At 42.2% G+C, this 19,879-nt stretch overlaps 1 protein-coding gene and 1 long non-coding RNA gene across 2 annotated transcripts in view; both read left to right on the forward strand.

The window, feature by feature from the left end:
* The first annotated feature begins 11,567 nt into the window (after window positions 1-11,567).
* Window positions 11,568-19,879, forward strand: part of LOC127928096 (protein FAM83G-like) — a 34,833-nt gene continuing 26,521 nt past the window's right edge. The window contains exon 1 of the mRNA XM_052515089.1: window positions 11,568-13,051. Coding sequence (XP_052371049.1) covers window positions 12,584-13,051 — 468 coding nt within the window. The 5' untranslated portion in view covers window positions 11,568-12,583. The remainder of the gene's footprint in view (window positions 13,052-19,879) is intronic.
* On the forward strand, window positions 13,160-14,533 carry LOC127928098 (uncharacterized). The gene is made up of 3 exons (XR_008130362.1): window positions 13,160-13,256; window positions 13,377-13,978; window positions 14,027-14,533. It is a non-coding gene; the product is annotated as an uncharacterized LOC127928098 (long non-coding RNA).

The raw sequence follows: 19,879 nt of genomic DNA on the forward strand, positions 1-19,879 counted from the left end.
TGGTATTGTCTATTCCAAGCCAACCCCATGGTATTGTCTATTCCAATCCAACCCCATGGTATTGTCTATTCCAATCCAACCCCATGGTATTGTCTATTCCAATCCAACCCCATGGTATTGTCTATTCCAAGCCAACCCCATGGTATTGTCTATTCCAAGCCAACCCCATGGTATTGTCTATTCCAATCCAACCCCATGGTATTGTCTATTCCAATCCAACCCCATGGTATTGTCTATTCCAAGCCAACCCCATGGTATTGTCTATTCCAATCCAACCCCATGGTATTGTCTATTCCAATCCAACCCCATGGTATTGTCTATTCCAATCCAACCCCATGGTATTGTCTATTCCAATCCAACCCCATGGTATTGTCTATTCCAATCCAACCCCATGGTATTGTCTATTCCAATCCAACCCCATGGTATTGTCTATTCCAAGCCAACCCCATGGTATTGTCTATTCCAAGCCAACCCCATGGTATTGTCTATTCAATCCAACCCCATGGTATTGTCTATTCCAAGCCAACCCCATGGTATTGTCTATTCCAAGCCAACCCCATGGTATTGTCTATTCCAATCCAACCCCATGGTATTGTCTATTCCAGCCAACCCCATGGTATTGTCTATTCTAATCCAAGCCAACCCCATGGTATTGTCTATTCCAATCCAACCCCATGGTATTGTCTATTCCAATCCAACCCCATGGTATTGTCTATTCCAATCCAACCCCATGGTATTGTCTATTCCAAGCCAACCCCATGGTATTGTCTATTCCAAGCCAACCCCATGGTATTGTCTATTCCAATCCAACCCCATGGTATTGTCTATTCCAAGCCAACCCCATGGTATTGTCTATTCCAATCCAACCCCATGGTATTGTCTATTCCAAGCCAACCCCATGGTATTGTCTATTCCAATCCAACCCCATGGTATTGTCTATTCCAAGCCAACCCCATGGTATTGTCTATTCCAATCCAACCCCATGGTATTGTCTATTCAATCCAACCCCATGGTATTGTCTATTCCAATCCAAGCCAACCCCATGGTATTGTCTATTCCAATCCAACCCCATGGTATTGTCTATTCCAATCCAACCCCATGGTATTGTCTATTCCAATCCAACCCCATGGTATTGTCTATTCCAATCCAACCCCATGGTATTGTCTATTCCAAGCCAACCCCATGGTATTGTCTATTCCAAGCCAACCCCATGGTATTGTCTATTCCAATCCAACCCCATGGTATTGTCTATTCCAAGCCAACCCCATGGTATTGTCTATTCCAATCCAACCCCATGGTATTGTCTATTCCAACCCAACCCCATGGTATTGTCTATTCCAAGCCAACCCCATGGTATTGTCTATTCCAAGCCAACCCCATGGTATTGTCTATTCCAATCCAACCCCATGGTATTGTCTATTCCAATCCAACCCCATGGTATTGTCTATTCCAAGCCAACCCCATGGTATTGTCTATTCCAAGCCAACCCCATGGTATTGTCTATTCCAAGCCAACCCCATGGTATTGTCTATTCCAATCCAACCCCATGGTATTGTCTATTCCAATCCAACCCCATGGTATTGTCTATTCCAAGCCAACCCCATGGTATTGTCTATTCCAATCCAACCCCATGGTATTGTCTATTCCAAGCCAACCCCATGGTATTGTCTATTCCAATGACTGATGACTGATACATTCTACACCACCCAGAGACATGACTGATACATTCTACACCACCCAGAGACATGACTGATACATTCTACACCACCCAGAGACATGACTGATACATTCTACACCACCCAGAGACATGACTGATATATTCTACACCACCCAGAGACATGACTGATACATTCTACACCACCCAGAGACATGACTGATATATTCTACACCACCCAGAGACATGACTGATATATACTACACCACCCAGAGACATGACTGATACATTCTACACCACCCAGAGACATGACTGATACATTCTACACCACCCAGAGACATGACTGATACATATTCTACACCACCCAGAGACATGACTGATATATTCTACACCACCCAGAGACATGACTGATACATTCTACACCACCCAGAGACATGACTGATACATTCTACACCACCCAGGGACATGACTGATACATTCTACACCACCCAGAGACATGACTGATACATTCTACACCACCCAGAGACATGACTGATACATTCCACACCACCCAGAGACATTCTACACCACCCAGAGACATTCTACACCACCCAGAGACATTCTACACCACCCAGAGACATGACGGATACATTCTACACCACCCAGAGACATGACTGATACATTCCACACCACCCAGAGACATGACTGATACATTCTACACCACCCAGAGACATGACTGATACATTCTACACCACCCAGAGACATGACTGATACATTCTACACCACCCAGAGACATGACTGATATATTCTACACCACCCAGAGACATGACTGATACATTCTACACCACCCAGAGACATGACTGATACATTCTACACCACCCAGAGACATGACTGATACATTCTACACCACCCAGAGACATGACTGATACATTCTACACCACCCAGAGACATGACTGATACATTCTACACCACCCAGAGACATGACCAGAGACATTCTACACCACCCAGAGACATTCTACACCACCCAGAGACATGACTGATACATTCTACACCACCCAGAGACATGACTGATACATTCTACACCACCCAGAGACATGACTGATACATTCTACACCACCCAGAGACATGACTGATACATTCTACACCACCCAGAGACATTACTGATACATTCTACACCACCCAGAGACATGACTGATATATTCTACACCACCCAGAGACATGACTGATATATTCTACACCACCCAGAGACATTCTACACCACCCAGAGACATTCTACACCACCCAGAGACATTCTACACCACCCAGAGACATGACTGATACATTCTACACCACCCAGAGACATGACTGATACATTCTACACCACCCAGAGACATGACTGATACATTCTACACCACCCAGAGACATGACTGATACATTCTACACCACCCAGAGACATGACTGATACATTCTACACCACCCAGAGACATGACTGATACATTCTACACCACCCAGAGACATTCTACACCACCCAGAGACATGACTGATACATTCTACACCACCCAGAGACATGACTGATACATTCTACACCACCCAGAGACATGACTGATACATTCTACACCACCCAGAGACATGACTGATACATTCTACACCACCCAGAGACATGACTGATACATTCTACACCACCCAGAGACATGACTGATACATTCTACACCACCCAGAGACATGACTGATACATTCTACACCACCCAGAGACATGACTGATACATTCTACACCACCCAGAGACATTCTACACCACCCAGAGACATGACTGATACATTCTACACCACCCAGAGACATGACTATACACCCAGAGACATGCCAGAGACATTCTACACCACCCAGAGACATTCTACACCACCCAGAGACATGACTGATACATTCTACACCACCCAGAGACATGACTGATACATTCTACACCACCCAGAGACATTCTACACCACCCAGAGACATGACTGATACATTCCACACCACCCAGAGACATTCTACACCACCCAGAGACATGACTGATACACCACCCAGAGACATTCTACACCACCCAGAGACATGACTGATACATTCTACACCACCCAGAGACATGACTGATACATTCTACACCACCCAGAGACATGACTGATACATTCTACACCACCCAGAGACATGACTGATACATTCTACACCACCCAGAGACATTCTACACCACCCAGAGACATTCTACACCACCCAGAGACATTCTACACCACCCAGAGACATGACTGATACATTCTACACCACCCAGAGACATGACTGATACATTCTACACCACCCAGAGACATGACTGATACATTCTACACCACCCAGAGACATGACTGATACATTCTACACCACCCAGAGACATGACTGATACATTCTACACCACCCAGAGACATTCTACACCACCCAGAGACATTCTACACCACCCAGAGACATGACTGATACATTCTACACCACCCAGAGACATGACTGATACATTCTACACCACCCAGAGACATGACTGATACATTCTACACCACCCAGAGACATGACTGATATATTCTACACCACCCAGAGACATGACTGATACATTCTACACCACCCAGAGACATGACTGATACATTCTACACCACCCAGAGACATGACTGATACATTCTACACCACCCAGAGACATTCTACACCACCCAGAGACATGACTGATACATTCTACACCACCCAGAGACATTCTACACCACCCAGAGACATTCTACACCACCCAGAGACATTCTACACCACCCAGAGACATGACGGATACATTCTACACCACCCAGAGACATGACTGATACATTCTACACCACCCAGAGACATTCTACACCACCCAGAGACATGACTGATACATTCTACACCACCCAGAGACATTCTACACCACCCAGAGACATGACTGATACATTCTACACCACCCAGAGACATTCTACACCACCCAGAGACATGACTGATACATTCTACACCACCCAGAGACATGACTGATATATTCTACACCACCCAGAGACATGACTGATACATTCTACACCACCCAGAGACATGACTGATACATTCCACACCACCCAGAGACATGACTGATACATTCTACACCACCCAGAGACATTCTACACCACCCAGAGACATTCTACACCACCCAGAGACATTCTACACCACCCAGAGACATGACTGATATATTCTACACCACCCAGAGACATGACTGATATATTCTACACCACCCAGAGACATGACTGACACATTCTACACCACCCAGATACATGACTGATACATTCTACACCACCCAGAGACATGACTGATACATTCTACATCACCCAGAGACATGACTGATACATTCTACACCACCCAGAGACATTCTACACCACCCAGAGACATGACTGATACATTCTACACCACCCAGAGACATGACTGATACATTCTACACCACCCAGAGACATGACGGATACATTCTACACCACCCAGAGACATGACTGATACATTCTACACCACCCAGAGACATGACTGATACATTCTACACCACCCAGAGACATGACTGATACATTCTACACCACCCAGAGACATGACTGATACATTCTACACCACCCAGAGACATTCTACACCACCCAGAGACATTCTACACCACCCAGAGACATTCTACACCACCCAGAGACATGACTGATACATTCTACACCACCCAGAGACATGACTGATACATTCTACACCACCCAGAGACATTCTACACCACCCAGAGACATTCTACACCACCCAGAGACATTCTACACCACCCAGAGACATGACTGATACATTCTACACCACCCAGAGACATTCTACACCACCCAGAGACATGACTGATACATTCTACACCACCCAGAGACATTCTACACCACCCAGAGACATTCTACACCACCCAGAGACATTCTACACCACCCAGAGACATGACTGATACATTCTACACCACCCAGAGACATGACTGATACATTGTACACCACCCAGAGACATGACTGATACATTCTACATCACCCAGAGACATGACTGATACATTCTACACCACCCAGAGACATTCGACACCACCCAGGGACATTCTACACCACCCAGAGACATTCTACACCACCCAGAGACATGACTGATACATTCTACATCACCCAGAGACATGACTGATACATTCTACACCACCCAGAGACATTCTACACCACCCAGAGACATTCTACACCAGGCTTTTAGATACAATCTACACCAGGCTTTTACACACATACAGCATTACACACACACACTCACTCACCGCTGGGCATGAGTTCGATGACCAGTTCATGACCATTGTTGGAGCACCCATGTTGGGCAGCTGATACCCTGCTCCACACACCCTCACACACTCCCTGGGTCCACACACCCCACCGAGTCTGGAACACACCAGTTATTACCCTGGTTTTAATGTCTAGGATTATTACACACCATTATTACCCTGGTTATAATGTCTATGATTATTACACACCATTATTACCCTGGTTATAATGTCTATGATTATTACACACCATTATTACCCTGGTTATAATGTCTATGATTATTACACACCATTATTACCCTGGTTATAATGTCTATGATTATTACACACCATTATTACCCTGGTTATAATGTCTATGATTATTACACACCATTATTACCCTGGTTATAATGTCTCTGATGATTATTATAATGTCTAGGATTACACACCATTATTACCCTGGTTATAATGTCTATGATTATTACACACCATTATTACCCTGGTTATAATGTCTATGATTATTACACACCATTATTACCCTGGTTATAATGTCTATGATTATTACACACCATTATTACCCTGGTTATAATGTCTATGATTATTACACACCATTATTACCCTGGTTATAATGTCTATGATTATTACACACCATTATTACCCTGGTTATAATGTCTATGATTATTACACACCATTATTACCCTGGTTATAATGTCTATGATTATTACACACCATTATTACCCTGGTTATAATGTCTAGGATTATTACACACCATTATTACCCTGGTTATAATGTCTATGATTATTACACACCATTATTATTACCCTGGTTATAATGTCTATGATTATTACACACCATTATTACCCTGGTTATAATGTCTATGATTATTACACACCATTATTACCCTGGTTATAATGTCTATGATTATTACACACCATTATTACCCTGGTTATAATGTCTATGATTATTACACACCATTATTACCCTGGTTATAATGTCTATGATTATTACACACCATTATTACACACCATTATTACCCTGGTTATAATGTCTATGATTATTACACACCATTATTACACACCATTATTACCCTGGTTATAATGTCTATGATTATTACACACCATTATTACCCTGGTTATAATGTCTAGGATTATTACACACAACATTATTACCCTGGTTATAATGTCTATGATTATTACACACCATTATTACCCTGGTTATAATGTCTATGATTATTACACCATTATTACCCTGGTTATAATGTCTATGATTATTACACACCATTATTACCCTGGTTATAATGTCTATGATTATTACACACCATTATTACCCTGGTTATAATGTCTAGGATTATTACACACCATTATTATTACCCTGGTTATAATGTCTATGATTATTACACACCATTATTACCCTGGTTATAATGTCTATGATTATTACACACCATTATTACCCTGGTTATAATGTCTATGATTATTACACACCATTATTACCCTGGTTATAATGTCTATGATTATTACACACCATTATTACCCTGGTTATAATGTCTATGATTATTACACACCATTATTACCCTGGTTATAATGTCTATGATTATTACACACCATTATTTACCCTGGTTATAATGTCTATGATTATTACACACCATTATTACCCTGGTTATAATGTCTATGATTATTACACACCATTATTATTACCCTGGTTATAATGTCTATGATTATTACACACCATTATTACCCTGGTTATAATGTCTATGATTATTACACACCATTATTACCCTGGTTATAATGTCTATGATTATTACACACCATTATTACCCTGGTTATAATGTCTATGATTATTACACACCATTATTACCCTGGTTATAATGTCTATGATTATTACACACCATTATTACCCTGGTTATAATGTCTATGATTATTACACACCATTATTACCCTGGTTATAATGTCTATGATTATTACACACCATTATTACCCTGGTTATAATGTCTATGATTATTACACACCATTATTACCCTGGTTATAATGTCTATGATTATTCACCACCATTATTACCCTGGTTATTATGGCTTTGATTATTACACCCTTATTACCTTTTGTTATAATGTCTATGATTATTAGACCACTCGCACCCTTAATTAGGACACCAGCAGTATGGTCTCAGAACAGCTCCCCTCCTAAAGGACACCAGCAGTATGATCTCAGACAGCTCCCCTTCACAAATTACACCAGCAGTATGATTCAGAACAGCTCCCTCCTGGTTATAAAGGACACCAGCAGTATGGTCTCATTAACACCCTGGTTATAAGGACACCAGATTATTCTCAGAACAGCTCCCCTCCTAAAGGACACCAGCAGTATGGTTATTACAGCACCCTCCTAAAGGACACCAGCAGTATGGTCTCAGAACAGCTCCCCTCCTAAAGGACACCAGCAGTATGGTCTCAGAACAGCTCCCCTCCTAAAGGACACCAGCAGTATGATCTCAGAACAGCTCCCCTCCTAAAGGACACCAGCAGTATGGTCTCAGAACAGCTCCCCTCCTTTGTAAAGGACACCAGCAGTATGGTCTCAGAACAGCTCCCTCCTAAATGACACCAGCAGTATGATCTCAGAACAGCTCCCCTCCTAAAGGACACCAGCAGTATGGTCTCAGACCAGCTCCCTCCTAAAGGACACCAGCAGTATGGTCTCAGAACAGCTCCCCTCCTAAAGGACACCAGCAGTATCTCTCAGAACAGCTCCCTCCTAAAGGACACCAGCAGTATGGTCTCAGAACAGCTCCCCTCCTAAAGGACACCAGCAGTATGGTCTCAGACCAGCTCCCCTCTAAAGGACACCAGCAGTATGGTCTCAGAACAGCTCCCTCCTAAAGGAAACCAGCAGTATGGTCTCAGAACAGCTCCCCTCCTAAAGGACACCAGCAGTATGGTCTCAGAACAGCTCCCCTCCTAAAGGACACCAGCAGTATGGTCTCAGAACAGCTCCCCTCCTAAAGGACACCAGCAGTATGGTCTCAGACCAGCTCCCCTCCTAAAGGACACCAGCAGTATGATCTCAGAACAGCTCCCCTCCTAAAGGACACCAGCAGTATGATCTCTATCATTGAATCTCTTGATCCTCTCCCTGAGAATACCTTGTTAGTTACTTTTGATGTTGAGTCATTATACATTTTTCTTCTGCAACGTGACCCTTGTGAACTACCTTCCAGTCCCTGCATTATCACTTTGGCTGAAGTTGAACTCACTCACAACTATTTCATGTTTCTGCATGATTTCTTTATTCAGGCGAAGGGTACTGCTATGGGATTCCCCATGGCTCCTAACTATGCTAATTTGTATGTGGTTTACATGGAGAAACAGTCTATCTCTCTAAAATGTTTCTTGCCTCACATCATTATTTGGAAACTGTATGTTGATGATATTTTTGTGATGCCAAACAGCTCCAGGCGTTCCATGCTTTTCTTAACTCCTGTTCTGAACATCTGAGATTTACTATGCAATCTGACACACGTCAAATCAGTTTCCTTGATCTTCTGATCGTGTGTGAAGATAATGTTTTATACACTGATCGTAACAGTTTATGGGGCTGATAGGCTTCCCCAGTTTGCCCTACGGCCAATTCTGTCGAATCAAAAGAATTTGCAAAAAAACAATCAGTATTTCGACAGAAATATGGCTGAGACTCCTAAAGAAAGTTCAAGGAGAGGGGCTACAAGCCTGATCAGCTCCCCTAATATTAACGACACATGACCTTGCTACTCATTTTGTGATAGTCTATTCAAAGAGACTCATTCTTGTGTCTGAAAAATACTTTGCCCTGCTATTCAAACAGACTCTCTTGTGTTCTAACCTCGCTATTCAAAGAGACTCATTTCTGCATTCAAAGACTCATTCTTTGTTCTAACTACTCGCTATTCAAAAAGACTCATTCTTGTGTTTTTAAAAAACAACTCATTCTTGTGTTCTAACTACTGCTATTCAAAGAGACTCATTCTTGTATTTAACTACTCGCTATTCAAAAGACTCATTCTTGTATTCTAACTACTCGCTATTCAAAAGTATTCTAACTATGCTAATTTGACTCATTCTTGTAGGGGAGGAGCTCATTCTTGTAGTCTATCTCAGATTTAAAATTCTTGTTTCTTGCCTCACTATTCTTTATTGGAAACTTGCTATGTTGATGATCATTCTTTTTCTGATGCTATTCAAAAGACTCATTCTTGTATTCTAACATGCTATTCAAAAACTCATTCTTGTATTCTAACATCTATTCAAAAAGACTTTCTTGTATTCTAACTACTCGCTAAATCAGACTCATTCTTGATTCTAACTACTGCTATTCAAAAATAAACTTGCTATTCAAAAAGACTCATTCTTGTATTCTAACTGTCGCTAAAAAAGACAGCCAATTCTGTCGAATCAAAAGAATTTGCAAAAAAACTCATTCTTCGACAGAAATATTGGCTAGACTCGCTATTCAAAGAACTCAGTTCAAGGAGAGGGGCTACAAGCCTGATTTAATAAAAGACACATGACCTTGTTTAAGTCTCGCAAAAAGACTCATTCTTGTATTCTAACTACTCGCTATTCAAAAGACTCATTCTTGTATTCTAACTACTATTCAAAGAGACTCATTCTTGTATTCTATCCGCTAAAAAGACTCATTCTTGTATTCTAACTACTCGCTATTCAAAAGACTCATTCTTGTATTCTAACTACTCGCTATTCAAAAAGACTCATTCTTGTGTTCTAACTACTCCGCTATTCAAAAAGACTCATTCTTGTATTCTAACTACTCGCTATTCAAAGAGACTCATTCTTGTATTCTAACTACTCGCTATTCAAAAAGACTCATTCTTGTATTCTAACTATCCGCTATTCAAAAGACTCATTCTTGTATTCTAACTATCCTCGCTATTCAAAAGACTCATTCTTGTGTTCTAACTCGCTATTCAAAAGACTCATTCTTGTATTCTAACTACTCGCTATTCAAAGAGACTCATTCTTGTATTCTAACTACCCGCTATTCAAAAAGACTCATTCTTGTATTCTAACTACTCGCTATTCAAAAAGACTCATTCTTGTATTCTAACTACCCGCTATTCAAAAGACTCATTCTTGTATTCTAACATTATTCAAAAAGACTCATTCTTGTATTCTAACTACCGCTATTCAAAAGACTCATTCTTGTATTCTAACTATCCGCTATTCAAAGTGCTCTGAACAAATGAAGGGAAATGTTCACAAACATTGGCACATTCTAAAATCCGATGACAGTCTCGGTAATGTGTTTTCGGACCTTCCCTTGGTGGTATTCTCCCGGGGCAGAAATCTCAGAGATCAATTGGTACACTCTGATTTTACCACCCCAAGATATGCCTGAACGACGTGTAACGGTGGGTGAGTGCGTCAAAAGCAGAGAGCAGAGTAAACGGGAGAAAAGCTTTAATGTCTTTAACAAAGTACCAGGTCCAAACATGGGTGAATACCCTAAAACACAGGTGCAAAACACACCATTATTATTACCCTGGTTTTAAATGTATATGATTATTATACACAATTATAACCCTCGTTCCATTGGAAATGAATGTACTTCTGGTTAACCAAAATGTAAAACACTGTCGGTGTGATCGAGGCTACAAAAAAAAGTCAATTCTGACTAAAGCTGGATACCTTCTAGCCACGACACATGAGGCGGGGTAATAGTGTTTCTGGGTTCTCTCTCTATTATTTCCTGACCCACTAACCGGACACTCCGCCCTCGAGTCCCCGGTGAGGACAGCTTCCGTTCCAGAGTTCACAGCTCGAGTTACAGACAGATATCTCTCCGCGATACAGGATAATTAGCGGTTATTAACTATCGTTATTATTAACCGTTCGTTTTTGTATTTGGGACTTTGTCTATAAAAGGATAAAGACACTTTTGGTAAGAAACTCCGCAGAGTTTTGTCTCAAAGCTGCTTCAACTGTCAACTGTTTTCTGGAGGAACTAAACGGGATCGAGGAAGTGCTTCTAGTAGAATAGAACCGAGAGAAAAGTTTTTAACCGCAGACAGTCTCGTCATCAGAATAGTTGAACAAGTCAGCCACGTCCGTCTGGATTAAAGCTGCTGCAGTTTGAAAAGATCCTCTGACTCACACGAACAACACTTCCCCGGTGCTCCACCGGAACGGGGGAACGGGGCTGAAGTGGTCATGTGTGACGGGCGTGGCGGGGTGGGGAAGTTTGTCCCGGTTTACCTGTGTCTGCGTGTTTGTTCATGAGATGTGGTTTGAGGCTCCACTGGGAGATGAACACAGAGACATTTCACAGAGACATTTCACATTCCGCCTGTAACTATTTATTTCTGCTCAATTCTATTGCGTTTTACAACACGAGGAGACGCACTGACTCAATTTGGACGACCGGTAGTTTATACGGTGCTGCTGATAAACTAGTCGGTCTCGGTTTCTGTCGGTTTTGAGGAGAAAAGTCGCCGTTTTATTTATTTTCAACCTTATCCGTGTTTTATGGGACACATCGTGGGAAGCTGGTGTACACGGATACGAATACAACATGAGCTGAGACAGTTGAACTCTTGTCGGAAAGGTTTGGTAAATCTCCCGGTTCAACCGTGGGATTGTATATTTAATGTTCTTCAGTAATATCTGTTGGGTTATATTATTGATCCGTCAGTGATTATCCGTTAGGTATTGATAAAGCGTAGCGCCATGGCTCTGTCTCAGGTGCAGTGTCTCGATGAGCATCACATCAACTGGCGCGTGACCGAGTCCAAACCCGAGTTCTTCTACAGCGAGGACCAGCGGCTCGCGCTCGAGGCTCTGCTCACCGGGGGGCGAGAGGCCTTTAGCAGCTACCTCAGTGAACATGACCTCCGACACTTCCTGTCTGAACCGGAGCTCCTGCGGCTGGCGCGCACTGTGGAGGCCTACCGGCCTGGAAGCGAGCACCTCAAGGCCGAGGCGGGAGCGCTGGAGTATGACGGGGGCAATGGGCCACTGTCATTACAGTACTGGCCCGACCGCTCTGAAGGTTCTATACCCGACCTGGACCTGGGCTGGCCCGACGCCGCGTCATACCGAGGAGTGACACGTGTCAACGTGCACACGCAGCCCCCGGCTGATGGCCAAACACACATCAAGGAGGTGGTCCGGAAGACTATATCACAGGCTCAGAAGGTAGACTACACACAGACTATAGACTATATCACAGGCTCAGAAGGTAGACTACACACAGACTATAGACTATATCACAGGCTATAGATCACAGACTATAGACTATATCACAGGCTCAGAAGGTAGACTACACACAGACTATAGACTATATCACAGGCTCAGAAGGTAGACTACACACAGACTATAGACTATATCACAGGCTCAGAAGGTAGACTACACACAGACTATAGACTATATCACAGGCTCAGAAGGTACACACAGACTATAGACTATATCACAGACTCAGAAGGTAGACACACAGATATAGACTATATCACAGGCTCAGAAGGTAGACTACACACAGACTATAGACTATATCACAGGCTCAGAAGGTAGACTACACACAGACTATAGACTATATCACAGGCTCAGAAGGTAGACTACACACAGACTATAGACTATATCACAGGCTCAGAAGGTAGACTACACACAGACTATAGACTATATCACAGGCTCAGAAGGTAGACTACACACAGACTATAGACTATATCACAGGCTCAGAAGGTAGACTACACACAGACTATAGACTATATCACAGGCTCAGAAGGTAGACTACACACAGACTATAGACTATATCACAGGCTCAGAAGGTAGACTACACACAGACTATAGACTATATCACAGGCTCAGAAGGTAGACTACACACAGACTATAGACTATATCACAGGCTCAGAAGGTAGACTACACACAGACTATAGACTATATCACAGGCTCAGAAGGTAGACTACACACAGACTATAGACTATATCACAGGCTCAGAAGGTAGACTACACACAGACTATAGACTATATCACAGGCTCAGAAGGTAGACTACACACAGACTATAGACTATATCACAGGCTCAGAAGGTAGACTACACACAGACTATAGACTATATCACAGGCTCAGAAGGTAGACTACACACAGTACAGACTATAGACTATATCACAGGCTCAGAAGGTAGACTACACACAGACTATAGACTATATCACAGGCTCAGAAGGTAGACTACACACAGACTATAGACTATATCACAGGCTCAGAAGGTAGACTACACACAGACTATAGACTATATCACAGGCTCAGAAGGTAGACTACACACAGACTATAGACTATATCACAGGCTCAGAAGGTAGACTACACACAGACTATAGACTATATCACAGGCTCAGAAGGTAGACTACACACAGACTATAGACTATATCACAGGCTCAGAAGGTAGACTACACACAGACTATAGACTATATCACAGGCTCAGAAGGTAGACTACACACAGACTATAGACTATATCACAGGCTCAGAAGGTAGACTACACACAGACTATAGACTATATCACAGGCTCAGAAGGTAGACTACACACAGACTATAGACTATATCACAGGCTCAGAAGGTAGACTACACACAGACTATAGACTATATCACAGGCTCAGAAGGTAGACTACACACAGACTATAGACTATATCACAGGCTCAGAAGGTAGACTACACAGTACAGACTATAGACTATATCACAGGCTCAGAAGGTAGACTACACACAGACTATAGACTATATCACAGGCTCAGAAGGTAGACTACACAGTACAGACTATAGACTATATCACAGGCTCAGAAGGTAGACTACACACAGTACAGACTATAGACTATATCACAGGCTCAGAAGGTAGACTACACACAGTACAGACTATAGACTATATCACAGGCTCAGAAGGTAGACTACACACAGACTATAGACTATATCACAGGCTCAGAAGGTAGACTACACACAGTACAGACTATAGACTATATCACAGGCTCAGAAGGTAGACTACACACAGACTATACAGTACTATATCACAGGCTCAGAAGGTAGACTACACACAGTACAGACTATAGACTATATCACAGGCTCAGAAGGTAGACTACACACAGTACAGACTATAGACTATATCACAGGCTCAGAAGGTAGACTACACACAGTACAGACTATAGACTATATCACAGGCTCAGAAGGTAGACTACACAGACTATAGACTATATCACAGACTCAGAAGGTAGACTATATCACAGGCTCAGAAGGTAGACTACACACAGTACAGACTATAGACTATATCACAGGCTCAGAAGGTAGACTACACACAGTACAGACTATAGACTATATCACAGGCTCAGAAGGTAGACTACACAGTACAGACTATAGACTATATCACAGGCTCAGAAGGTAGACTACACAGTACAGACTATAGACTATATCACAGGCTCAGAAGGTAGACTACACACAGTACAGACTATAGACTATATCACAGGCTCAGAAGGTAGACTACACACAGTACAGACTATAGACTATATCACAGGCTCAGAAGGTAGACTACACACAGTACAGACTATAGACTATATCACAGGCTCAGAAGGTAGACTACACACAGTACAGACTATAGACTATATCACAGGCTCAGAAGGTAGACTACACACAGACTACAGACTATATCACAGACTATAGATCACAGACTATAGACTATATCACAGGTAGACTACACACAGTACAGACTATAGACTATATCACAGGCTCAGAAGGTAGACTACACACAGACTATAGACTATATCACAGACTCAGAAGGTAGACTACACTACAGACTATAGACTATATCACAGGCTCAGAAGGTAGACTACAGTACAGACTATAGACTATATCACAGGCTCAGAAGGTAGACTACACACAGTACAGACTATAGACTATATCACAGACTCAGAAGGTAGACTACACACAGACTATAGACTATATCACAGGCTCAGAAGGTAGACTACACACAATACAGACTATAGACTATATCACAGGCTCAGAAGGTAGACTACACACAGACTATAGACTATATCACAGGCTCAGAAGGTAGACTACACACAGTACAGACTATAGACTATATCACAGACTCAGAAGGTAGACTACACACAGTACAGACTATAGACTATATCACAGGCTCAGAAGGTAGACGACACACAGTACAGACTATAGACTATATCACAGGCTCAGAAGGTAGACTACACACAGTACAGACTATAGACTATATCACGGACTCAGAAGGTAGACTACACACAGTACAGACTATAGACTATATCACAGGCTCAGAAGGTAGACTACACAGTACAGACTATAGACTATATCACAGGCTCAGAAGGTAGACTACACAGTACAGACTATAGACTATATCACAGGCTCAGAAGGTAGACTACACACAGTACAGACTATAGACTATATCACAGGCTAGACTACACAGGCTCAGAAGGTAGACTACACACAGTACAGACTATAGACTATATCACAGGCTCAGAAGGTAGACTACACACAGTACAGACTATAGACTATATCACAGGCTCAGAAGGTAGACTACACAGTACAGACTATAGACTATATCACAGGCTCAGAAGGTAGACTACACACAGTACAGACTATAGACTATATCACAGGCTCAGAAGGTAGACTACACACAGTACAGACTATAGACTATATCACAGGCTCAGAAGGTAGACTACACACAGTACAGACTATAGACTATATCACAGGCTCAGAAGGTAGACTCACACACAGTACAGACTATAGACTATATCACAGGCTCAGAAGGTAGACTACACAGACAGTACAGACTATAGACTATATCACAGGCTCAGAAGGTAGACTACACACAGTACAGACTATAGACTATATCACAGGCTCAGAAGGTAGACTACACACAGTACAGACTATAGACTATATCACAGGCTCAGAAGGTAGACTACACACAGACAGTACAGACTATAGACTATACACACAGGCTACAGACTATAGACTATATCACACAGTACAGACTATAGACTATATCACAGGCTCAGAAGGTAGACTACACACAGTACAGACTATAGACTATATCACAGGCTCAGAAGGTAGACTACACACAGTACAGACTATAGACTATATCACAGGCTCAGAAGGTAGACTACACACAGTACAGACTATAGACTATATCACAGGCTCAGAAGGTAGACTACACACAGTACAGACTATAGACTATATCACAGGCTCAGAAGGTAGACTACACACAGTACAGACTATAGACTATATCACAGGCTCAGAAGGTAGACTACACACAGTACAGACTATAGACTATATCACAGGCTCAGACAGGTAGACTAGACTACACACAGTACAGACTATAGACTATATCACAGACTCAGAAGGTAGACTACACACAGTACAGACTATAGACTATATCACAGGCTCAGAAGGTAGACTACACACAGTACAGACTATAGACTATATCACAGGCTCAGAAGGTAGACTACACACAGTACAGACAGACTATAGACTATATCACAGGCTCAGAAGGTAGACTACACACAGTACAGACTATAGACTATATCACAGGCTCAGAAGGTAGACTACACACAGTACAGACTATAGACTATATCACAGACTCAGAAGGTAGACTACACACAGTACAGACTATAGACTATATCACAGACTCAGAAGGTAGACTACACACAGTACAGACTATAGACTATATCACAGGCTCAGAAGGTAGACTACACACAGTACAGACTATAGACTATATCACAGACTCAGAAGGTAGACTACACACAGTACAGACTATAGACTATATCACAGGCTCAGAAGGTAGACTACACACAGTACAGACTATAGACTATATCACAGGCTCAGAAGGTAGACTACACACAGTACAGACTATAGACTATATCACAGGCTCAGAAGGTAGACTACACACAGTACAGACTATAGACTATATCACAGGCTCAGAAGGTAGACTACACACAGTACAGACTATAGACTATATCACAGACTCAGAAGGTAGACTACACACAGACTATAGACTACAGACTATAACAGACTCAGAAGGTAGACTACACACAGTACAGACTATAGACTATATCACAGACTGTTGACATAAGGACCTGTTAGATGGGTCAGGGTTATAACCACTGTGTGTCTGTTCTCCAGGTTATAGCAGTAGTAATGTTGACATTAGGACCTGTTAGATGGGTCAGGGTTATAACCACTGTGTGTCTGTTCTCCAGGTTATAGCAGTAGTAATGTTGACATTAGGACCTGTTAGATGGGTCAGGGTTATAACCACTGTGTGTCTGTTCTCCAGGTTATAGCAGTAGTAATGTTGACATTAGGACCTGTTAGATGGGTCAGGGTTATAACTACTGTGTGTCTGTTCTCCCAGGTTATAGCAGTAGTAATGTTGACATTAGGACCTGTTAGATGGGTCAGGGTTATAACCACTGTGTGTCTGTTCTCCAGGTTATAGCAGTAGTAATGGATCAGTTTAGTGACGTTGACATCTATAAGGACCTGTTAGATGGGTCAGGGTTATAACCACTGTGTGTCTGTTCTCCAGGTTATAGCAGTAGTAATGTTGACATTAGGACCTGTTAGATGGGTCAGGGTTATAACTACTGTGTGTCTGTTCTCCCAGGTTATAGCAGTAGTAATGTTGACATTAGGACCTGTTAGATGGGTCAGGGTTATAACCACTGTGTGTCTGTTCTCCCAGGTTATAGCAGTAGTAATGTTGACATTAGGACCTGTTAGATGGGTCAGGGTTATAACCACTGTGTGTCTGTTCTCCCAGGTTATAGCAGTAGTAATGTTGACATTAGGACCTGTTAGATGGGTCAGGGTTATAACCACTGTGTGTCTGTTCTCCCAGGTTATAGCAGTAGTAATGTTGACATTAGGACCTGTTAGATGGGTCAGGGTTATAACTACTGTGTGTCTGTTCTCCAGGTTATAGCAGTAGTAATGTTGACATTAGGACCTGTTAGATGGGTCAGGGTTATAACCACTGTGTGTCTGTTCTCCCAGGTTATAGCAGTAGTAATGTTGACATTAGGACCTGTTAGATGGGTCAGGGTTATAACCACTGTGTGTCTGTTCTCCCAGGTTATAGCAGTAGTAATATTAGGACCAGTTAGATGGGTCATGTTCTCCCAGGTTATCAGTAGTAATGTTAGACATTAGGACCTGTTAGATGGGTCAGGGTTATAACCACTGTGTGTCTGTTCTCCAGGTTATAGCAGTAGTAATGTTGACATTAGGACCTGTTAGATGGGTCAGGGTTATAACTACTGTGTGTCTGTTCTCCCAGGTTATAGCAGTAGTAATGTTGACATTAGGACCTGTTAGATGGGTCAGGGTTATAACCACTGTGTGTCTGTTCTCCCAGGTTATAGCAGTAGTAATGTTGACATTAGGACCTGTTAGATGGGTCAGGGTTATAACCACTGTGTGTCTGTTCTCCAGGTTATAGCAGTAGTAATGTTGACATTAGGACCTGTTAGATGGGTCAGGGTTATAACCACTGTGTGTCTGTTCTCCCAGGTTATAGCAGTAGTAATGTTGACATTAGGACCTGTTAGATGGGTCAGGGTTATAACTACTGTGTGTCTGTTCTCCAGGTTATAGCAGTAGTAATGTTGACATTAGGACCTGTTAGATGGGTCAGGGTTATAACCACTGTGTGTCTGTTCTCCCAGGTTATAGCAGTAGTAATGGATCAGTTTAGTGACGTTGACATCTATAAGGACCTGTTAGATGGGTCAGGGTTATAACCACTGTGTGTCTGTTCTCCAGGTTATAGCAGTAGTAATGTTGACATTAGGACCTGTTAGATGGGTCAGGGTTATAACCACTGTGTGTCTGTTCTCCAGGTTATAGCAGTAGTAATGTTGACATTAGGACCTGTTAGATGGGTCAGGGTTATAACCACTGTGTGTCTGTTCTCCAGGTTATAGCAGTAGTAATGTTGACATTAGGACCTGTTAGATGGGTCAGGGTTATAAC

The sequence above is a fragment of the Oncorhynchus keta genome, unplaced genomic scaffold (assembly GCF_023373465.1).
Source record: "Oncorhynchus keta strain PuntledgeMale-10-30-2019 unplaced genomic scaffold, Oket_V2 Un_scaffold_21438_pilon_pilon, whole genome shotgun sequence".
In the NCBI taxonomy this organism is placed as follows: domain Eukaryota; kingdom Metazoa; phylum Chordata; class Actinopteri; order Salmoniformes; family Salmonidae; genus Oncorhynchus; species Oncorhynchus keta.